General features: G+C 48.8%; 1 protein-coding gene across 2 annotated transcripts in view; it reads left to right on the forward strand.

The window, feature by feature from the left end:
• LOC139272759 (uncharacterized protein C6orf118-like) overlaps positions 1–23,550 on the forward strand; it is a 47,760-nt gene extending 24,210 nt beyond the window's left edge. For both annotated transcript variants that reach the window (XM_070888872.1, XM_070888873.1), the window contains one exon: positions 21,419–23,550. In XM_070888872.1, coding sequence (XP_070744973.1) covers positions 21,419–21,511 — 93 coding nt within the window. In that variant the 3' untranslated portion in view covers positions 21,512–23,550. The remainder of the gene's footprint in view (positions 1–21,418) is intronic.
• Positions 23,551–24,008: the final 458 nt, after the last annotated feature.

Raw genomic sequence — 24,008 nt, forward strand, 5'->3', positions numbered from 1 at the left:
TTCTGTGACTTGTTTGAGGCTCTGTTTGATTGTTTGTACTGCCCGCTCTGCCTGCCCATTGGAGGCTGGTTTAAACAGGGTCGAGGTGACATGTTTGATCCCATTGCGGGTCATGAATTCTTTAAATTCGGCACTGGTGAAACTTGGCCCGTTGTCACTGACCAGTATGTCAGGCAGGCCATGGGTGGCAAACATGGCCCTCAGGCTTTCAATGGTGGTGGTGGCGGTGCTTCCCGACATTATTTCACATTCAATCCATTTTGAAAAAGCATCCACCACCACCAGGAACATTTTACTGAGAAACGGACCCGCATAGTCGACATGGATCCTCGACCATGGTCTGGAAGGCCAGGACCACAAACTTAGTGGTGACTCTCTGGGCGCGTTGCTCAACTGAGCACATACGCTGCATTGCCGTACACAGGACTCTTAAGTCCGAGTCGATACCGGGCCACCACACGTGGGATCTGGCTATCGCTTTCATCATTACTATACCCGGGTGTGTGCTGTGGAGATGCGAGATGAACGTCTCCCTGCCCATTTTGGGTAGCACTACGCGGTTACCCCACAACAGGCAGTCTGCCTGAATGGACAGCTCGTCCTTTCGCCGCTGGAACGGCTTGATTAGCTCTTGCATTTCAACAGGGATGCTGGCCCAGCTCCCATGCAGTACACAGTTTTTTACTGGGAACAGCAGAGGATCTTGGCTGGTCCAAGTCCTAATCTGGTGGGCCAAGACAGGTGAGTTATCATTTTCAAACGCTTCCATGACCATCAACAAGTCTGCGGGCTGCGCCACCATCAACAAGTTTGCAGGCTGCGCCATTTCCACCCCCGTGGTGGGCAATGGTAGCCGACTGAGAGCATCCGCACAGTTCTGGGTGCCTGACCTGTGGCGGATGATATAGTTATACGCTGATAGCGCGAGTGCCCACCTTTGTATGCAGGCTGACATTAGTATTTATCCCCTTGTTTTCAGCGAACAGGGATATGAGGGGCTTGTGATCGGTTTCCAGCTCAAATTTGAGGCCAAACAGGTACTGATGCATTTTCTTTACCCCGAACACACACGCTAACGCCTCTTTCTCAATCATGCTGCAGGCACTCGCGGCCTTAGACAAGCTCCTGGAGGCATAGGCGACATGTTGCAACTTCCCTGCAACATTAGCTTGTTGTAATACACACCCGATTCCGTACGACGACGCATCACATGCTAGCACAAGTCTTTTACACGGGTTATACAATACAAGCAGCATGTTGGAGCATAAAATATTTCTGGCTTTCTCAAAAGCAATTACTTGTTTTTTTCCCCATATCCAGATCCATGTTTCTCTGGAAGATCGCTGCAGCTGACCAAATTCCAAACGGGCATCTGTTGTAGATGAACAGTCCCTTGTGCGTGTTGATGCAGGTGAGGCCCTTCGCAGACTCCTCCAGCTCCTGCGTCATGAAGGCCGAAGTCAGGTCGAGCTTGGTGAACGTCTTGCCTCCTGCCAGCGTCGCAAATAGGTTGTCTGCCTTAGGTAGCGGGTATTGGTCCTGGAGTGAGAAACGATTAATAGTTACTTTCTATTCGTCGCAAATCCTGACCGTGCCATCACTTTTGAGTACTGGAACAATCGGGCTGACCCACTCGCTGAATTCCACTGGGGAGATGATGCCCTCGCATTGCAGCCTGTCCAGCTCGATTTCCACTCTCTCCCTCATCATGTGAGGTACCGCTCGCGCCTTGTGGTGGATGGGTCGTGCCTCTGGGACCAAATGGATCCGCATCTTCATCCCAGAAAAGTTTCCAATACCTGGCTCAAAAAGGGAAGGAAATTTGTTTTGAACCTGGGTGCATGAGGCCTCATCGACATGTGATAGCGCTCGAATGTCATCCCAATTCCAGTGGATTTTACCCAGCCAGCTCCTTCCAAGCAGTGTTGCGCTATCGCCCGGGACAATCCAGAGTGGCAGTTCGTGCACTGTGCCCTCGTAGATGACCTTGACCATGGCGCTGCCCAGGACAGTGATAAGCTCTTTGGTGTACGTTCTCAGTTTCGTATGGATGGGGCTCAGGGCTGGTCTGAGTGCCTTGATGCCCCAGTCTCTCAACCATCTTTTTACTCATGATGGATTGGCTAGCGCCAGTGTCCAGTTTCATGGCTACATTCAATTTTACATTTAGCATTATAGGTGGACATTTCATCGAAAATGTGTGCACCCCATGTATTTCAGCATGTTCCTCTGCCACATGGTGGTTAGCAGGTTTTGCAGAGTTGCAAGCTCGTTGGAGGTGTCCCATTGTTCCACAGCTCTTGCAAACCTACCCTTTGAAGCGGCATGAATAAGCTGAATAAAAGCCTCCACAATGCCAACAATGTGTGAATTGCCTTGCATTCATCCTTTGTTGCGGACTCGGAGTCATCTGGGTCACCTGAGGCCTGCTAGCAGTTGCAGACTCGTGATTTCTGCCCTGTACATTTCTGCTCGCAAACACAGTTCCAGTTAATTTATGAACATTGCTAGCACTTGTGTGCTGAGAGATTTGTTTGGTGTTATCACTGGTGGACATAAACGCCTGTGCTATCGTAATGGCCTTACTGAGGGTCGGTGTTTTGAGAATCAAAAGTTTTCGTAGGATGGTCTCGTGGCCAATGCCCAGTACAAAAAAGTCTCTGAGCATTTGCTCCAGGTAACCATCAAACTCACATTGTCCTGCCCGTTGCCTTAGCTCGGCGACGTAGCTCGCCACTTCCTGACTTTCAGATCGCTGGCACATGTAGAACCGATACCTTGCCATCAGCACGCTCTCGCTCGGGTTAAGATGCTCCCGAACCAGTGTACACAGCTCCTCATATGACTTATCTGTGGGTTTCACCGGAGCCAGAAGATTCTTCATGAGGCTGTAGGTCGGTGCCCCGTAGACTGTGAGGAGGACCGCTCTCCTTTTTGCAGCGCTTCCTTCTCCGTCCAGCTCGTTGGCTACAAAGTACTGGTCTAGCCGTTCGACATAGGCTTCCCAGTCCAAACCCTCCGAGAACTTCCCCAGGATGTCCACAGTTTGCTGCATCTTTGCGTTGGATTCGTATACTCGTCGCCAGTTATTGTGTTCCGAACACAGATGAGACTGCACATAGGGAGGTTAAAGTAACAGTGACCTCAGTCTTTAATAAGACACTCCAGAGTCGGGAACAGGCCTTAGGGGCCGGCTGATATACAGTGCTCCCAAGGGATGCTGGGATCCCTTGGGACTTCAGGGGATGTGCTCCCTGGTGGCAGAACATGGGAGTGCATGCTTTACAGATACACAACATCAAGGATGTGGGATTAGAAGCTCAACTCGGTTAAATAGGCCACCAAGCCTGCATACTATGATGCTCCACCTGAGTGAGTTGTGAGAGATAGGGACCATGTCAGGTGATAAGGTGCAGAGCTTTATGTGGAAGCTTTGGTCTTGCCTGTGTTGAATTGAAGGCAATTTTTGCTCTTTAAACTACAACGACTTGTTTTTATAACTTATAAAAATGTCGCAAGGCGCTTATCCACTTGATATCAACGAAGCCACATTGGTGGGTGACGAGTCAGGAGTGATGCAGAATTGGAAAAGCAGGTACCGTCAACATACACGTGGAAACTGACCTCGTGCCGATGAGTTGATGTCACCAAAGAAAAGATGAGGCAAAAAAGGGGGCCGATGATGGAGCCTTGTAGGTGGACCAAAAATCCATTGCAGGGGGTGTGCTTGCTGCATCGGTCCAGCTGGGATTGGAACTACATTAGGGCAGTGCCACAGAGAGGGAATGGAGGGAAGGGATGGAGTAGTTGACTTTGTTGAGTGAAGCAGAGGTAAAGGAGGATGAAGAGGGGTTGTGTATGTACCACAATGGCATTCAGACGGCTGGTAAAGGAATAGGAAAATCTCACCTTGGTGCAGCCATAGATTGTTCTGAGGCTGGGTGTGCAGCATGCCTCCTGAGCAGAGCAGAGGGAGCTTCACGGGCTGCGCTTATTTGATGCACATGCTTGGTGCCTGGAATGCTAAAAACACTCACATCCCCATCACACAAAAAAAAACAGAAAGAAATTTTAAACAACCAGCAAAAACTGTACTACAGGTTCGACCTCCAAAATCCTGAGTTCCGGAATCCGGGCCGATCCGTGGCGGGGTCGTCCGGATACCGGAAAATGTTCTGATATCTGGACTCCCCCTGCCTCGGCGAACCGACTTCGCCCCGGCCCCCCTCCGTCCCCTTTACCTCTGCTGCCCAACCCCACCTACCTCGGGCCAGACAAGGAACTCCTCCACGGCGGCAGGGCCCCACCCGATCAGGCCCTCGGTGGTGGGGCCCACCCGATCAGGTCCTCGGCGGTGGGGCTCACCCGATCAGGTCCTCGGCGGTGGGGCTCACCCGATCAGGTCCTCGGTGGTGGGGCCTGCCCGATCAGACCCTCGGTGGCGAGGCCCCACCCAATCAGACCCTCGGTGGCGAGGCCCCACCCGATCAGGTCCTCGGTGGTGAGGCCCCACCCGATCAGACCCTCGGTGGTGGGGCCCACCCGATCAGGTCCTCGGTGGTGAGGCCCCACCCGATCAGACCCTCGGTGGTGGGCCCCACCCGATTAGACCCTCGGTGGCGAGGCCCCACCCGATCAGGTCCTCGGTGGTGAGGCTCCACCCGATCAGACCCTCGGTGGCGAGGCCCCACCCGATCAGACCCTCGGTGGTGAGGCCCCACCCGATCAGACCCTCGGTGGTGAGGGCCCACCCGATCAGGTCCTCGGTGGTGAGGGCCCACCCGATCAGGTCCTCGGCGGTGGGGCCCCACCCGATCAGACCCTCGGTGGCGGGGCCCACCCGATCAGACCCTCGGTGGTGAGGGCCCCACCCGATCAGGTCCTCGGTGGTGAGGGCCCACCCGATCAGACCCTCGGTGGTGGGGCCCACCCGATCAGACCCTCGGTGGTGAGGGCCCACCCGATCAGGTCCTCGGTGGTGGGCCCCACCCGATCAGGTCCTCGGCGGTGGGGCCCACCCGATCAGGTCCTCGGTGGTGGGCCCCACCCGATCAGGTCCTCGGTGGTGGGCCCCACCCGATCAGGTCCTCGGTGGTGGGCCCCACCCGATCAGACCCTCGGTGGTGGGGCCCACCCGATCAGGTCCTCGGTGGTGAGGGCCCACCCAATCAGACCCTCGGTGGTGAGGGCCCACCCGATCAGGTCCTCGGTGGTGGGGCCCACCCGATCAGGTCCTCGGTGGTGGGGCCCACCCGATCAGGTCCTCGGTGGTGGGGCCCACCCGATCAGGTCCTCGGTGGTGGGGCCCACCCGATCAGGTACTCGGTGGTGGGGCCCACCCGATCAGGTCCTCGGTGGTGGGGCCTCACCCGATCAGACCCTCGGTGGTGGGGCCCACCCGATCAGGTCCTCGGTGGCGAGGGCCCGCCCGATAAGGCCCTCGGAGGTGGGACCCCGCCTGATCAGGCCCTCGGTGGCAAGGCCCCACCCAACGACCTCATCGACGGGGCCAGCGACCCGAACAACTCCTCGGCAAGCAACCACCCCCCCACCCCCTTCTGAAGTTCTGAAATCCGGAAATATCCGAACCTGGACTCGGGTCTTTCCGGATTCGTGACGTCAGAAAGATGTTTCGAAGTCTGGAAAAACACGAAAACTGGCTCGGCCTCGGTCCCGAGGTTGCCGGATTCGGGAGGTCGAACCTGTATTACAAAGCTGTACAATCGGAGTTGCCATGTTATACATTTTTTGTATTTCGAATCAGTGCAAGTAGAAGGAAGCTTTCATAACAAGGCTCAGACTCTGCAGAGCCACCGAGAGGTGACACTGAGAGGTGACACCTGGTGTACAAAGATTTACAGGGCCATCAATCATCCACCCTTCAATACCACTGGCAGTGAAGCTTGCTGCTGCTCTCAGCTTTTGTCTCCCTCTACCTTCCAACACCCACAGGGAACCTAGCAGGAATCATCAGCTAAGCAATCTAACACTCCATTAAGAAGGTAACTCAAGCCCTGTTTCGACATGCACCCATCTGCACTTCAGCAGCAGAGGGAGCTATAGCTTTATTACATTATTCGCGTTGTCGAAGAACAGGGGACGATTGCTGTGTACATGTAACCATTGCTGTGTCGACCCTGTGACATGCTTAAATAGCAAAAGCAATTGGTTCATTACTGTGCAGATGGTACCCTCACCAGAAACCGTGCACTTTTCAGAGAGTGTGCATTATGCATAGCGTTTGAGCTAATTTAACATCACACAACACTTCGAAGCGAAAGTGTGGAGTGATGGCTCCTTGGCGATGAGGGCAATATGGTACAACCATGGCAGTTGACTCCTATGCACAACTGACACACAGCAGCAGAGAACAGATACAATGGGACACATGGGCAAACCAGGGTTACTCAACACTTTGGGGTGCTAAGCAATGATTCAGATAGTCAGAGGTTGCCATATTGTTTGTCCCAGAGAAGGTTGGCGAAGTTATAACTATATATGATACATTTTGGTAGAAAGAACGATGGGAGGCAATATAAACTAAAGGGTACAATTCTAAAGGGGATGCAGGAACAGAGAGGCATAGAGCACAAAAGCAAAGAAGTTATAATGAAGCTGCATAAAACACTGGTTCAGCCTCGACTGGAGTATTGTGTCCAATTCTGGGCACCGCACTTTAGGAAGGATGTGAAGGCCTTAGAGAAGGTGCAGAAAATATTTACGAGAATGGTTCCAGGGATGAGGGATTACAATTACGTGGATAGACTGGAGAAGCTGGGATTGTTCTCCTTGGAGCAGAGAAGATCGAGAGGAGATTTGATCGAGGTGTTCAAAATCATGAGGGGTCTGGACAGAGTAGAGAGAGAGAAACTGTTCCCATTGGTGGAAGGGTCGAGAACCAGAGGACACAGATTTAAGGTGATTGGCAGAAGGTCCAAAGGCAACATGAGGAAAAACTTTTTTACGCAGCGAGTGGTTATGATCTGGAATGCTCTGCCTGAGAGGGTGGTGGAGGCAGACTCAATCGCGGCTTTCAATAGGGAATTGGATAAGTACCTGAAGGCAAAAACATTAGCAGGGTTGTGGGGAAAGGGCGGGGAGTGGGATTCGCTGAGGTGCTCTTGCAGAGAGCCGGCACGGGCTCGAAGGGCCGAATGGCCTCCTATACTGTAACGATTCTATGATTGTATACATTGCACGATATTGTCATGGATAGAGGCTTCACCGTGGATTTGGATGTGAAGCACTATCAAGTCAAGGAGGACTAGAAAGGGCGATGGTGTGCAGCAGTTCAGGCAGCGAGACAGCGGGGTCAGGTGTTAGTTACACAGCTCTTCCAGTAAGCTCTGCACTTTCTATTGGACATAGGTGCATTAATGGAACAGCTATCTGCTTTGCGCATTTAGCTTTTGCAAACAACTGTATGTTCTATTTGGTTTCATCTTGGCCGGCTGCTGCTCTCTGCTCAGTGGAAGAAGCAGTCAGTAAGCTGTGTGAAAAATAAACCATGCTTGGTTGGTTGCAGTACAACGCCCAAAGCGGTACTTAGTGTTGCATGCTACACCAGAAAGACAGATTGTTACTGGAATTCACCTGGGCACTGGTAGTCTTTTCCAAAATGGCCAGCTGGGAAGCATTGGTGAGTTTATCCTGTTGAGTTGATGAAATCGGTTTAATAAGATTTTGTTTTCATCAAAAAGAATTGTGCTTGGCAATGGACATCTCCAACATGAGAGAGTCTACCCACATTCCCTTGATAGTCAATGGGATTACCATTGCTGAATCCCCCACCATCAACATCCTGGGGGTTACCATTGACCAGAAACTTAACTGGACCAGCCACATCAATACTGTGGCTACTAGAGCAGGTCAGAGTTTAGGTATCCAGCAGCAACTGGTTCATCTCGTGATTCCCCAAAGCCAACCACCACGTACAAGGCACAAGTCAGGAGTGTGATGGAATACTCCCCACTTGCCTGGATGTGTGCAGCTTCAACAGTGCTAAAGAAGCTCGACACCATCCAGGACAAAGCAGCCCGCTTGATCGGCACCCCCTCCACCACCGGTGCACCATGGCTGCAGTTTGTCCATCTACAAGATGCACTGCAGCAACACACCAAGGCTTCTTCTGCAGCACCTCCCAAACCCGTGACCTCTACCACCTAGAAGGACAAGAGCAGCAGGTGCATAGGAACCTTTAAGTTCCCTACCTGAGTCACATACCATCCTCACTTGGAGACATATCAACGTTCCTTCGTTGTCGCTGGGTCAAAGTCCTGGAAGTCCCTACCGAACTGCACCTTCACCACGGACTGCAGAGGTTCATGAAGACGCATCACCATCTTCTCAAGGGCAACTAGGGATGTAATAAATGCTGGCCTTCCCCGAAAATGGGGGAAAAAAGCAAGTTGCAGATTTTGGCTCCACTTTTGTTTCAATGTACCGCCCCCCCCCCCCCCCCTCCCCTCCCCCACCTCCCTCTGTAATCCCCTGGATATTGAAGTCTGAGATTTACCAGAGAGCTGCTCCTTTGATAGCGGCCAAAGGCTCTGACACACGTAACCGGAGCGCAAACCGATTACCTGGCCCAAAAAATTGCGGAACTTTGGGCGTAAGTACATGATGTACAAATGTCCTCCATCAATCCTTCTGCAGAACACCTCACCGCCCATAAGAATGGTCCCGCCCCAGGTCACCGAGCCTCATGCGGGAGTTTCCTGCAATAGGACTTGCTTAGAGCCTCTCTTCAAATTATGGCGAGATTTTCAGGTGCAGCAGGAATCAGTTATTTTTCTGGTTTATCCCAATTTTTGGAGAGTTTTCAAAAAGCAAATCGAGTTTTACGCATTTATATGGCATAAGTATAAGTCGCAATAAAAATTGAAAAGCTTCCCAAATTGCAGGTTTTTAAACACGTGTACCTAATGTGCGGGAATAACGGTTGAATGAGTTGGAACTTGAATGAAATATTTAAAGAATGTGGTGTGTGTTCGCTGCTTTGATTGTTTACGCCCATTTTTATGTTCGACCGTATTCTCATTTGATTGGCAGGAAATTCTGGCGTATCTTGATATCGGGAAAATGGGCACCTTTCTGGGCCGACGCAGGCAATTCAATGCCGACAATCCCAGTGAGGAACCTCACTCAATGGGAGCACGGACCAACAGACTGGTCTGGAGATAGCTCTCCCAATTTCCTAATGTTTCATTTTACTCACTGAAGAATTGGCTGAGTTGATTCCTGTGCCCGATTCTCCATTTTTTACACTCCTATCACCCAAGTGCCAATGCCAGGAGTGATAGCTCGCAAAAAATGGATCCTTAAATATCCTTCTCTTTTAAGCTAATTTTCATGTTCTCTACCACAACTCGTCCATTGGATGAACTATTTCTGGGTTTTTTATGAAAATGCGACCAGAATCCTTTCTTTCAGTTTATGTAGCTATTATAAATCCCACTCCAGAGACCTGAGCACAAAATCCAGGCTGACACTCCAGTGCAGTGCTGAGGGAGTGCTGCACTGTCGGAGGTGCCGTCATTTGGATGAGACGATAAACTGATGTCCTGTCTGCCCTCTCAAGTGGGGAAGTAAAAGATCCCAGGGCACTATTTCAAAGAGGAGCAGGGGAGTTATCCCCGGTGTCCTGGCCAATATTTATCCCCCAACCAACATCACCAAATCAGGTGATCTGGTCATTATCACATTGCTGTTTGTGGGAGCTTGCTGTGTGCAAATTGGCTGTGACATTTCCTACATTACACCAATGACTGCACTCCAAAAATACTGAACTGGATGTAAAGTGCTTTGGGACATCTTGAGATCACGAAAGCTGCTGGATAAATGCAAGTTCCTTTTTTTCTATAATATGGTTTATAATTGACATTTTACTTAAAGTGTTTTATTCACGAGTAAAAATAAAAAACATTAAATCTTTCAACATTCCATTTCTCGGATTTTGAAAATTATATTGAAAGAGCCCTTACTAAGCATAAAGTGAACAAAGATGTTAGAGAGTGAGTATCCATCTTATATATTTTTGCTTGTATTTGTACATTAGAGTCAGTTAACTCAGTAGATTTTGCCACGGGTCAGTTTGGTAGTCAGGTTATAGAACTAACTTTATGATGTATAAGCCTTTCTGTTGAAAGAAGCTTTGTGCAATGAGTACATTCGTGTGATCCCATAACTGTATCCTGTTATGTTAATAGTTACCAATGTGAACTAAGCTATTTAATCGCAAGCCACTGTAAATGGAATTTCTTCTTCAATTCTAAGCTGGCCACTGCAAAGCAACCAGCACCAGCTACCAATTCAAAACGGGCAATTTTCAACAAAAAACGAACCTACTAACATTAAGAAACCGTTAGTCAATGTAACATCGCAGTGACCAGGTCTTTCATTCCTCTTCGCTGACGAACTGATAATGGCCAATATTAGTATATCGGGCCTCACCGTTCATTCTCTGTGCCCCTCTCGTGTGCCTCGAGAGTTTTAAAAATGTCTCCATTTTAGCCTAAATTTCTAGTATGGTGACTGTAATGTATTTGCTTCATGGGCTCTTGGCTTAAGAATTCATAGCAACACATTGCTATTAAGAACTAGTTGGTTTAACAATCACACGACACATTACCAGTTCATCCACCAGGCTCACCGTCACCTGCCCCATCGTGGATCCCCCGAACTCAACTGGCTGGGGTTTTATTGAGTCGTGTGAACATCACGTGACTGGCTAAGCCACTCACAACTCAACAGCTCCACAAACCTGTGAGCATACTCACTGGTGCGTACATTACAGTGACAAGAAGTAAATGAACTTATATTTTACAACTGTGGAAGGAAGTGAGCTGTTCATCACCCTCTGAAACCCATGTCCTTAGTTGGTGAGACCAATATCACAGTTGTAAAATGATATTAGGACTGCTGCTTACTGAGCAAGCAACTTCTCATGTCCACGGAAGCTTTGGAGATGCAGAGAATCTATAACACTATGCTAGTGTTAATAAAAATAAGCTGAAAACTTGGTCGACCAGCAGTTTAATGGGTTGGTTCTAAATCTTTTTCTAATCCATGCATCACTCTCTATTTTAGGAATTTACAGCACATGATTAAAGAGCTCATGGATCCTGCTGAGAGTAAAAATGCCACTATCTCTGAGTAATGGGACCGCGAGTTTCCCACGTAAAGTGCACCCCATAATGTTGGAATTCTCTCAAACCTCTGTTGATTTAAATGTATGCGCATATTTCTTTTTAAAAAAGCAACTTTGCAGAAATGACTGTAGCAATTTTGAGTGGGAGTTTAATTTGCACGTGTATGTAGATCACTGAATTTCAAAATGAGATCCTCTCTCTGTACTGTACAATTCTGAGAGCTCCTTCACAATGATAGCAACAACTTGCATTGAGTGACCTTAACATTTATATCGTGCCTTTAACATGCATTTGAGCTGTAACTTATTCAGTTTGGGCTGGATTTTAGGACTTCTGCCGCCCCTGTTAGCGCCCCAGAGGGGTGACAATGACAGCGGTGAGCACTTCCGGGTGGACAGCCAGCTTCCAGCGCCCCGCCGGGATTTTCGTGCCAGTTTTGACAGGCACTGTCGAGCATTACCGCCCGGAAGTGCCAAGCCGGTGTGCACGCGCCTGGTTGCGACACCGGCTCGATTTTTGTCTCCCGCCCGATCCGTAGCGCCGTGCTGAGAACGCCTGTGAAAGCTGGCGGTCTGAGCTGTGGTGGTCGCAGTGAGGTCAGTAATGTCTACCTCACATAAGTGTGGTTGGTTTTTTTTTTTTCTTTTACAATTTATGTTGTGGTGGCATGCGTTATTTATTGGGAATGTTTTTGGTGGGTTTTTTTCAGTTTTTTTTCTCCCCAGGCCTCTCTTTAGCTCAGGATTTTCCCTTGCTCTGCCGGCCGAGCTCCCTGAGAGAGAGAGGTGTGTAACGCCTCCCTTAGTGCCCCGCCCCACACTCAGGGCCCAGCTGACCAATTTTGCTGACTGAGGCACAAACAGTTCCCGGGCGCTAACTTTATTGCCCCGCCCCCATTACCGCCCCGAAATCAGCAGAACCGAAAATCCAGCCCCTAGTTTTTAAATATGTCCCACTGCTGATTCACACTTTGATCTGCCAATCAGTTAACCTGGGCGTGGATCCCTTTCAACCCACTGAATTGAGATTATTTCCAATCCAACTCCTATACTTTGAACTATTCTTTCTGTATTTTTGATGTGAACCTTTTGGTGTCGATGCAATCTGCTTTGCAGGAATTATCTTGATGAGTTTTCCACTTTTCCCAATTTTTCCTGAGTAAACTGTCTTCTGGGCCTGTTGACTAAGTGGGAAAGTGATTGTTAAAATTTGTCAAGAAAGAAACTTGTGTATAGCGCCTTTCACAACCTCAGGACGTCCCAAAGCAGTTTATAACTAATGAAGTATTATTTAGAATAAAACCCTAACCTGTTCAATCAGAAGGTTGTGGGTTCAAGTCCCACTCCAGAGACTTGAGCACATTCTTCTAGGCTGACACACTCAGTGCAGTGCTGCACTGTCGGAGCTGCTGTCTTTCGGATGAGACGTTAAATTGAGGCCCCGCCTGCTCTCTCAGGTGGACATAAAAGATCCCATGGCACAATTTTGCAGAAGAGCAGGGGAGTTATCCCTGGTGTCCTGGCCAATATTTATCCCTCAATCCACATAACAAAAACAGGTGATCTGGTCATTATCACATTGCTATTTGTTGTCCACAAGTTGGTTGCCATATTTCCCACATTACAACAGTGACTACACTCAAAGTACTTCATTGGCTGTAAAGCACTTTGAGACGTCCGGTGGTCGTGAAAGGCGCTATATAAATGCAAGTCTTTCTTTCTTTCCCAATAGCTGTAACCTCTCAGTTCTGGTACCACCATGTAAGTCTTTTTTGTACTTTCTCCAGTGCTTCAAAGTCCTTTTTATAGAACTGTGCACAGTGTTTTAAGTACCCTTCTCTTCAAAAAATTCTATCAGGTTCGTTAAGCATGAATTAGCCTTCCAGAATCCATGCAGACTATTTTTGTTATATTTTCTGGCTCTAGATACTCTTCTATCATTTCTTTTAGTGTAGATTCCAGTATCTTTCCTATCACTGATGTTAAGCAGACTGTTCTATAGTTCCCAGGCTTTGTTCTACCTCCCTTTCTGTCTGTAGGAGCAACATTAGCTCTCCACTATCTCTGTCCCAGTCTCCTTGAGTATGCGTGGGTGCATACCACCTGGACCTGGGGTCTTATCCTCGGTTAGTTTTACTAGTTTGTCGATTATTTTCTCCCTTTCTATCCCCACTGTAGTAATCTTTTTAAGACCATCCTGTAGTGAAGTGTCTTCTTCAGTGAAAACTGAAGCGAAGTGGTTATTCAATGCTTCTGCCAGTTCTCTGTCATTACCTGTGAGTTTATCTTGCTCATCCTGTAGTGACCCTATCCCTAATTTAATTTTACTTTTGTTAGATATAGCGCACTATTATTTCTTTTTATATTCCTCAATAATTTAATTTTGTAATTTTTCCTCTGCCTTCCAGATAGTTTTTTTTAAACTTCTCCACTAAATTCTTATTTGCTTTTGTCCTCCTTCCGTATCTAAGCATTTCTTGTACGCCTTTTACTTTAGATTCAATGTTCCCTTTAGTTCTTTATTCATCTACAGTGCCCCATCATTAGCTTGCTTGTGTTCAGCGTTTAGTAGAATGCATTTCTCTTGAACTCTGTTGATTACCTTTAAAGATTCCCCATTGTTTTTCTGTCTTTGTTTTTTCAGATTTTCTCTCAGTTTACCTTCTTTAGTTCCACCCACATTTCCTCGTAATTTGCTCTTTTCCAATCTATGACCTTAGTCTTTGTCCGACTTGTGTCACTCTCCATCCTACTCGTGAACCTTACTGTGTTGTAATCACTATTACTAAGATGCTCTCCTACTCTTACTTCTCCTCTCTGTTCTCGTTCATCACTCATTACAAGATCCAGCAGTGATTTTTTTCTTGTTGGACATCTTAACGGACTGAGCGAGAAAGGTGTCCTGTAGACACACTGTAAAAACTCCATTCCTCTTTCTCCTATTGTTATTTATTCCTGCCAGTTTATCTGGGGATACTTGAAATCTCCCATGATTATTATTCTATATCTGCTACTCACCTCATAGATTTATCTACATATTTCGTCCACCAATTCCCTTCCACTATTTGATGGTCTATAGTAAACCCATCATCATCATCATAGGCAGTCCCTCGGAATCGAGGAAGATTTGCTTCCACTCCTGAAGTGAGTTCTTTGGTGGCTGAACAGTCCAATATGAGAGCCACAGACTGTCACAGGTGGGACAGATAGTCATTGAGGGTATGGGGTGGGTAGGACAGGTTTGCCGCACGCTCCTTCCGCTGCCTGCGCTTGATTTCTGCATGCTCTCGGCGATGAGACTCGACGTGCTCAGCACCCTCGCGGATGCACTTCCTCCACTTAGGGCAGTCTTGGGCCGGGGACTCCCAGGTGTTGGTGGGGATGTTACACTTTATCCGGGACAGGCGCACCAACATCAACGTCCTCGTCCAGGCTAACATCCCCAGCATTGAAGCACTGACCACACTCGATCAGCTTCATGCGGACAATGCGGGCAGGCCACATTGTCCACATGCCCGACACGAGACTCCCAAAGCAAGTGCTCTACTCGGAGCTCCTTCACGGCAAACGAGCCAAAGGTGGGCAATGGAGTAAACCCATATTACGGTGATAAATCCCTTGTTATCTTTTATGGATTTTGTATCTATTTTACTGCTAGTTACTCCTTTTTTTTGACAGTCATTATATTATTTTTAACTAGTACAGCTACTTCATCTCGCCTCCTTCCTTCCCTTCCTAAATGTGCTATATCCACAATATTTAGTTACCAATCATATTTCAGTCATCCCTACTATATCCAGATCCCCTCTACAAATCACTGCATCCAGTTTGTCCATTTTGTTTTGAATACTTCCTACATTGCTGTACCAACAGTTTAAATTATTTTTATTTATTATTACACTCTCTCTTTTTAGTAGTTACCTTTATGCCCGGTGATTTTAGCCCATCTCGGACCATTCACGTTATCCTTATTCCCTCCTTTAGTTTCTCCTTTATTCTCTTTTCCTCATTTCATTTATTGTAAGTTTCTGTAATTTCCAGCAGTTCCCTCCCCCAGTGTTATTATTTTAAAGTCTTATTTACCGCCCTAGTTATCCTTTCCGCTAGCACCGTGGTCCCAGCCCGGTTCAGACACAACCCTGTCCCAGCGGAACAGCTCCTTCCTGTCCCAGTACTGGTGCCAGTGTCCCATGAAATGGAACCCTTATTTCCCACACCTCTCCTTTAGCCACGTGTTGACTTTCCTAATGGCCCAGAAATCCCGGCCTCCCTGGGTCCGTACGGAGTGTGTACGGACGTGGGAAGACATCGCAAAAGCCGGTTTTCAGCGCACAATGTGCATGCTCGGAAAACCGACTTTTCCGATCTGTCAAGCTAGAGCTCGACAGATCCTCCGCATCTCGGCAGCCAGGACATTTCTACGGGCAGGATTGAAGATTTACCCATATCTTGCCCAGCAAATGTCCTCAAAACTCTTGCGTCTGATAAAAGCAGGTGCGTAGTGTAAGGGTCAAAAATCTAGTGCTACACAAAAAAAAAGGCACCCGATAACAAGGAAATAGAGCATGGGACCATTCCATGCACCCTTTTAATCGAACTTTGGCCAAGGCAAGCCGCAGGAAGAAAGGCAGGCTGGGAAATATGTCTGTGGCCAGACACTATGTGAATTCGGGGGTCACAGGCAGGCTGAGAAGCCAGCCAATCCCGGGAAAGTGCATCTTGGGCCAGCCAATCAGTGAATCGAGCCGGGCCAGAAGCAGGGAAATCCTCGACCAATAGGGAATACTCGGCCCATTTTGTAAAGGACAGCTTACCTGGATCTAATCAAGGAGGAGGGTCTATCACCAGCCCATTACCCATGTACATAAAGACAATAGGAGAGGCCAACACCTCGGTGCATCCCGACCCTGACACAATAGCCAGCCAGACTATCAGGCATCGAGGTGCACAAGAAACAATGCTTTACCTTAACACCTCATCCCCACCTTGACTCAAACAATGAGACACTGATTCAGTTTGGGCGCGAAAAAGGCCGGAAACCGAACCGGGTATAAAGGTGAGAGCTGGCGACACTTGAAGAACATAGACAAGGGGACCTGACGACACCTCGAAGGAAGAGAGAGGGACTCGGCCTCGCAAAAGAACGACCAGGCTTGGCCCATCCACCTGTCCCCGGTCGGTGAGGCCCATCCGCTACTGGTCCCCTGGTCGAAACACCCCCACAGCAGAGGACGACGACCACGCCAGCCCAGTGGGCCCGGTCTGCTCCCCCCGGGGTCTGTTGATTGTGCAAATTGACTGACTGCAGAAACTTGTTTTTCCAGTTTTGCTGGCTCTGGCCTTTGGCTTGGGCCAGGCGCCAATTGGAGAGAAGAGGAAAATCTGCATGTCGACCGACCATTCTGCGGGCCTGGAGGCCCGTCAAGGGGCATGCCCGGAGGCCGCCCAAGGTGCCGGACTGGCACCACAACAGATTGAAGGCTTCAGCCAAAATACACATCGAAAGGAGGAATCCGCAACCCGGGTGGCGGCCAACCGAGCGGCGAACCAGGGAGTCCGAAACACCATCCGAGTGACAGTGAAGAAAGTGGAGGGCCAGACAACGATCAACCGGGACCTGTTCGTGAAGAAAATCCTGCTGGGAACATGCAGCATGAAAGTCGCCGACATCTTCGCCTTGCAGGACCTCCCGAAGAGAGGTTACTTCGACGTGACCTTCAGAACCATCACCCTCTGCCTGAAGTTCCTGAAGGGTTTGAAGGAGGCGAGTGAACCGCTGCGCTCAGTGCTAACTTGGGAGCCACTGTTCACCCTCCCGTCGCAGAGAAGACGCACTATCACAGTGCAAATGTACAACCCCCACATCCCGGTCATTGATGTGCTGACATTCCTCGCCAGGTATGTCGATGGGGCAGGAAACAGCAGCGACGTGAAAGACTTGCACGGGATTTTGACCAGCAAGCGCCAGATCCAGGTCACCATGAAGGTGGACGCCAGCGGAACCATCCTGCAACCCCCTCCAGCTTTTCCATCGGAGGAAGTCGGGGCTACATGGTGTACGCTGGCCAACCCAACGTGTGCCACACCTGCGGGAAGGCAGGCCATGTGGCGGCAAGCTGCAAAACTGTCATCTGCCGAAACTGCAAGAACCAAGGCCACCAGACAAAGGACTGTAAGGAGACCAAGCGCTGCAACCTCTGTGGCCTGGCTGGGCACCTTTACAAAAACTGCCCCAAGCGCAACTTCAGCTATGCGCAGGCAGCAAAGAACATTGCACCAGAGGAGGAGGAAGCTGAGGAACACAACGTTCCAGAGGGGAGCCACACCCTCCCCCTGACCAACACCCCCGTGGACTTGGAACAAGTCGGCGAGGAAGAGAACCCTGCTACGGCGAGCTGTGAGACACCAGCAGCCAGCAGCGAAGCTCTCCCCCAGCGCACCGAGTCCAGGAACGAGGAGACAGCAGACGATGAAGCGGGATGGGAGACCGACAAGAAAAAGGCCCACAAGCGTAAGGAGAACAGGCGAGCAAGGGCCCCTGCGGAAACGACAGGGAAGAGGCGGCTACCAACCTCGACAGACAGCAGCGGCGGCAGCTCGTCTGATGAGGAAAGGCGAGAAAAAGCCTCTCACCACCGACACCAAATCAAGAGGCAATACGCCAACCCACAGCCACAGGCGACCGGGAGCAGTGAAGCGACCAGCGCAGCCCTGCTCCGGGAACCCGGGAGCAGCGAAGCACCCAGTGCACACGAGCTCCGGAACACCGAGATCGAACCAGCGACCAACGCAGACCAGCTCCGGGATAACGGGAGCAGCGAAGCGCCCAGCACACCCTGTAGACTTGTTGCAAGCCCTCATGCTCCCTAAGCACATTGCCATTGTCAAAGAATCTGTGGAGACAGCCCCCAACGGTGGCATCACATATTACTCGTGAAGTATTACCTCCTCACCACGCTAAAGATTTGGGAGTTATGGTGCGCCAGGCTATAGACGAGGCTGACCCTACCAGCCGGGATGTGCAAATTGTAAAACATGGCCGAACAGTCCAATTCCACGGGGACCCCGAGAAGGTCTTAACGACTCTGCAGCATCATACTGGCTCTGGCATACCTGACTATGTGGATCCTCATGTGTGGGCAGAGGACCCCTCCCAAGTGGGTTATACTCCCATTGATCCGATTGAGTTCCCAGTGCAGGGCAATGTGGACGGGCCCTCTATCCGACAGTACCCACTGAAATCACAGGCAATACCGAGTATCCACCGACTGATTAAGGGGCTAGTGGAACAGGGGATTTTGGTCCATGCCAGTCCCCGTGTAATACTCCTATACTGGCAGTCCCTAAGCCAGGCAGACCAAACGAATAACGTTTATTTCAAGACCTTCGAGCTATCAATGCTATCGTCCAGCCCCTGCATGCTCTGGTTCCCAACCCAGCACAGATACTGTCAATAATCCCAGCAAACGCCAAGATCTTCGCTATAATAGACCTTCAACATGCCTTCTTTGCTTTGCCGCTAGCCCAGGCAAGTCAGTACCTATTCGCCTTCACTTACCAGGGACAGCAATATACCTGGACTAGACTTCCTCAAGGGTTCATCCACTCCCTGACCTTATTCTCAAGGAGCCTGCAGAGACAGTTACAGCCTCTCACGCTGACTAAGCGATCCACTTTGATTCAGTATGTGGACGATTTACTGGTAGCCAGCGCAGATGAACCAAGTAATCAGGAGGATGCTAATCAGTTACTGAATTACTTGTCATCCCTGGGATACATAGTTTCCCCGTCAAAGGTCAAAATTGGCCAGTCTCAAGTCAAATTTCTTGGGATCATTTTATCAGGCACCCACCGAGCCTTGGAGGCTAGTCGAATCGAACCCATCTGCCAGTTTCCAGTCCCTAGCACGGCTAGACAAATGCGGCAGTGGTTGGGGATGATAAATTACTGTAGATCCTGGATCCCTAATGCTGCCTTGATGACCAAGCAACTCACACCGTACACTACCAAGGAAGGCAACTTTGAAATAGAAACCGCAGACGTCCAAGCCTTTAAGGAACGAAAGACAGCCCTGCTGCAAGCTCCGGCTTTGGGCCGGCCCCTCTATGACCGGCCCTTTCAACTGTATTGTACGATCTTGAAAGATTGTGCTACCGCTGTCTTAACTCAGAAACACGGGGATAAGCATAGACCTGTTGCCTACTACTCTTCTAAAATAGACTCTGTTGCCTTGGGACACCCCGTATGTACTCAAATATTAACTGCCATCTACAATAGCCTTCAATCTGCCGCCAACCTTACCCTCCAGCAGGATATTGTTGTATACACCTCTCACTCCGTAGCTGCCCTCTTGGGTCAACTGCAGACTCAACATCTTACCATGGCCAGGCAAAGTAGATATGAGATCTACCTACTAAATAATCCAAGGCTGACCTTTCGACACTGTACTGCCATTAATCCGGCCTGTTTTCTTACCAAGCCACCCCAAGATGAGGAAGAACCGAGTCATGACTGTTTATCTTTAATTCAAGAAGCTACCTCGGTCAGGGAGGATTTAGTTGATGTAGCAATGGAGGACCCTGACTGTATTATGTATGTTGACGGAAGCTCTTCCATTGACCCAGAAGGCGGACGAAATTCGGGATACGCCATAGTAGACCAGGAGAATTAGGTCCTGGAATCTGCCGCCTATTCCGCCCAACAAGCTGAACTATTCGCCCTCACCCGAGCCTGTATCTTGGCTAAAAACCTCAAGGTCAATATCTATACTGACTCTGGGTATGCCTTTGGGGTAGCCCATGATTTCGGACAATTATGGAAAAATAGGGGATTCCTAACTTCAAATGGGAATGAGGTATCCCATAAGCAGCTAGTATCTGACTTGTTGCAAGCCCTCATGCTCCCTAAGCGCATTGCCATTGTCAAATGTACCGCCCACACTACCGGAAACTCTCTGGTTGATATAGGAAACCGCTGTGCTGACCAAGAGGCCAAACAGGCCTCTCGTGGACAACAAATGGTAGTGCCCAGAATGATGAGACAAACTAAAAATCCTGCAAAGGATAAGTTAGCCTCGGAAAAACCAATGCCAACCATCCAAGATGTCATTAAAGCACAGGAGGATGCTCCTAAAAAAGATAAACTGGTGTGGAAAGATTATGGATGTACTTATGGCAATGTCTCTAAACTCTGGACCACTCCCGCGGAACAGACTTGCATGTCTGACGAGTTGGCCTTGTGGGTTATTGAATGTATGCGCTTTGCTACTCATTGTGGAGCAAGGGCAACAAGTGATACGCTTTTGGCTACTTGGTGGCACCCTAGACTCCAGGCATTGGCCCAGAACATCAGTAGTCGTTGCCTTGTTTGCCAACAGCATAATCCAAGGAAGGGAGTCCCCTGTGATTGGGGTAAGACGCCCCTACCAGAAGGTCCCTTTGAGACCTTGCAGTTGGACTACATTGAGTTGCAAAGGGTTCAGTGTTACAAATATGTGTTAGTAATAGTGGATGTGTTCAGCAAATGGATCAAAGCTTACCCTACCCTGGACAAAAAGGCTCAAACTGTTGTTAAAGTGTTAATGAGGGAAATTGTTCCTAGATATGGTATCCCTGCGCGACTGAGTTCCGATAATGGCCCTCACTTTATTGGCCAAGTTAACAAAGAATTCTGTTCCCAGATGCGCATTAACCAGCAGCCGCATTGTGCCTACCGACCCCAAGCTGCGGGATTAGTTGAACGTGCTAATCAAACTCTTAAAACCAAGCTTGCAAAACTGGTAGCATCAATCGTACTCAATTGGCTTAAACTCCTTCCCATAGCCCTATTCCAGATTCGCACTACTCCTACTAGTAAGGCTAGGCTGACCCCCGCTGAGGTCATTTATGGTAGACCCCTTAGGACCCCCTGGAATCAGAATGGCCCCTCCACTGTCCAGTTCCACCACATGACTCAGGAGATGACCGCCTATATTCTTTCCTTGACTCAGGTTCTGCGAATAGCCCACAACCAGGTTCGAGATGCTCACCTCGACCTCCCAGTTTTACCCGAATCATCCCTCGTGGCACCAGGGAAGTATGTCCTGATTAAGAAATGGATTCGGAAGGGATTAGAGCCACGATGGGAGGGGCCTTTTCAGGTGTTACTCACTACCCCCACTGCAGCCAAGGTTGAGAGGAAAAGTGCCTGGGTTCACCTGCACCACTACAAGCTCACCACCCTCGAATGAACCTATTTTACTGGTTATTCTAATTCCTGTTTCTGTTCCAGATTTCCTCTTCTCCACAGCTGAACAAGGCCGTCGACATCCTAATTGGTGAACTTTTAACCGTAGTGATAGACAGCCAGCTACACCGACAGTGAACTGAGAAGAGAGACGAGAAAACTGAACTCTATTAATCAGCAAAATTGGACTATTTATTTGAATTCTGAGCCAAAAGATGAAACCATGTCTGTTTGCCACAGTCTGTATAATAGTGTTGATATATGACAGTTCCGACGCATGGGAAGGGAGACAGAGGCGAGAGCTCCATGTAAACACCTTTTTGTACATGTCTTATGTTTATGCGCAAAATGGGAACTTTTCTACGTGCTGGGTGTGTTCACATATCCCTCTACATTCCAAAGGGGGAATTCCTTTGCGCCCCGTTCCACTGACCCGAACTGAGACTGTCAGATGGATTCAGAGCCAGACTATCATGAGAGGAGGGGGGCCAATACAAATACGAGAGATGAAAGGCGGGTCAAAAGAGGGATCACGAAGATCAGGAGGAGTATCATACCGTTAACACGTGAACAACCACGGGGAGGTCACCAAGTGGAAGAGTGTTGGAGATCCTATCAGTCAGACATTTCAGGGATGGTACCAACCAATCTACAACCGTGAAAAGGAACCCCCATTCATAGCCCTGACCAATACCTCAGGGATTGGGAGGTCAACTGGGGACATATGTCTAACCCGAAATGACACCAGTAACAAGGGACATATCATAGGGTACAGCAATTGCCCACACAGTCTCAACATCACCACAGGTGCACGAGTCACCATCCTCTCTCACCTTCCGGATAACACAGGTGGAGGTTTGTGGGCCCAGTCCTGGGACCCGGAAGCAATATATCAGAAAGCAGCTTTTAACGGCACGTATTTCGTGTGCGGTCATAAGGCATATCCTTGGTTGCCTAGGCGATGGACAGGGTCCTGCTATTTGGGATATGTGGTGCCATTTGTGCGGCAAGTACGTACCCTGGCAGAAGCACATGCCTCCAGCCGATACAAGCGAGCCATCACCCCCACCGACAAGTTCTTTGGAGTCATGATGTTCCCAATCGGGATAAGACGTCTCATGGATGAAGTAGAGAACCTAGAGATGATATTGGAACAGATAGCTAACAATACTGCTGAAGCTCTGGAGGGCATCATAGCTGAAATGGTAGCAATGCGGACCGTAACATTACAAAACCGAATGGCCCTCGATTACCTGTTAGCTGAGAAAGGGGGGGCGTGTGCCATGATAGGATCTGAATGTTGCACTTACATCCCCGATAGTTCAGAAAACATAACCAATCTCGCTGATCACATAAGAAGGGAGGTGAAGAAGTTATCCACGCCAGCAAGAGGATCTAGCTGGTTTGATTGGCTGTTAGGTGGATCTTCGAGATCCTATCTAATGCATGGGGCAATTATTCTCATCGTAGTAATAATTACCTGTTGTCTGATTGTTGGTTGCCTTAACTTCTGTTGTAAAGTAATGATGGCAAGGTTAGCAAACCCTCTTGTGGTCAAGGGCTCCTGGGTTATGATCCAACGAACTAAAGAACTACTCGACAATAACAACAATATGATTCAGGAAATAGAGTGTGAACGGATGAATGCAATACTCCTAGAATGATCCTAAGTGTTATCATGGAATGATAAAAGGGGGGGGAATATGGATATGTGAAAATGTATAAGCAATAAAGACAGTGAAGTGAACTGGATATATGAAAATATATAAGTAATGGAAAATAACTAAAAGAATGTCAGATTGCAAATATTATAACATCAGCACAATTAACAGACTTTCTCACGGTCTTAGTTACTAGTCACGCCAGTATAATTGTAACATAATTGTAACATTTACAAGCAATGTGTGAGAAAGCTCCTTGTGAGAAACAGATGCTGTAATCACTTGCCCGTATTTAATTGGGCAAAGAAGGCCAGGTATCGGCTAATGAGTGGACAAAGGGAAGGAGGGATCACAAAGGCTAGGGTGAACTAAATGTCTTTCAATTGTATTATGTACTGAAATTGTATAAATGATGCGCCTCTATGTTGTAACAACACTTGTCCGTAGGAAGTGGGTGCGCTCTATCAAGAGAGTATTCCTTCTGTCTGATAAGTCTCGGCCGGTGAGACATAATATTAAAGACTGCTTTGTTACAAGCTCCTTTGGTGTTCGCCTCAGTGTATTCGCTGAAACAGATTGAAGGAAAAGAATCCAAGAATCTACAACCCCATCTCCGGAATACCAGGAGCGACGCAGCGATCGAAGCACACCAGCTCGAGAACGCTGTGAGTTATGAAAAGAAGGAACCACCAACACCAGGCGAGGACAGTGGAGAGGACATATCGGACTTTATCGCAGCACTACAGCAGTCCCCTGGTCGAAACACTCCCACGGCAGAGGATGACGAGCACGCCAGCCCAGGTGTAGTAGACCATGATAGTAATAACCTATGCATGCTAGAAATGGCCATTAAGCACTTAAAGGACAATTTATGTGAATCGTAATGTTGAAACTGTAAAAAATAGCCTTAAAATGGATTTAAAAATTGCTAGTATTAACGTGCGTAGTGTAAAATCTACTACGCGATGTGTTTC

The sequence above is a fragment of the Pristiophorus japonicus genome, chromosome 9 (assembly GCF_044704955.1).
Source record: "Pristiophorus japonicus isolate sPriJap1 chromosome 9, sPriJap1.hap1, whole genome shotgun sequence".
In the NCBI taxonomy this organism is placed as follows: domain Eukaryota; kingdom Metazoa; phylum Chordata; class Chondrichthyes; family Pristiophoridae; genus Pristiophorus; species Pristiophorus japonicus.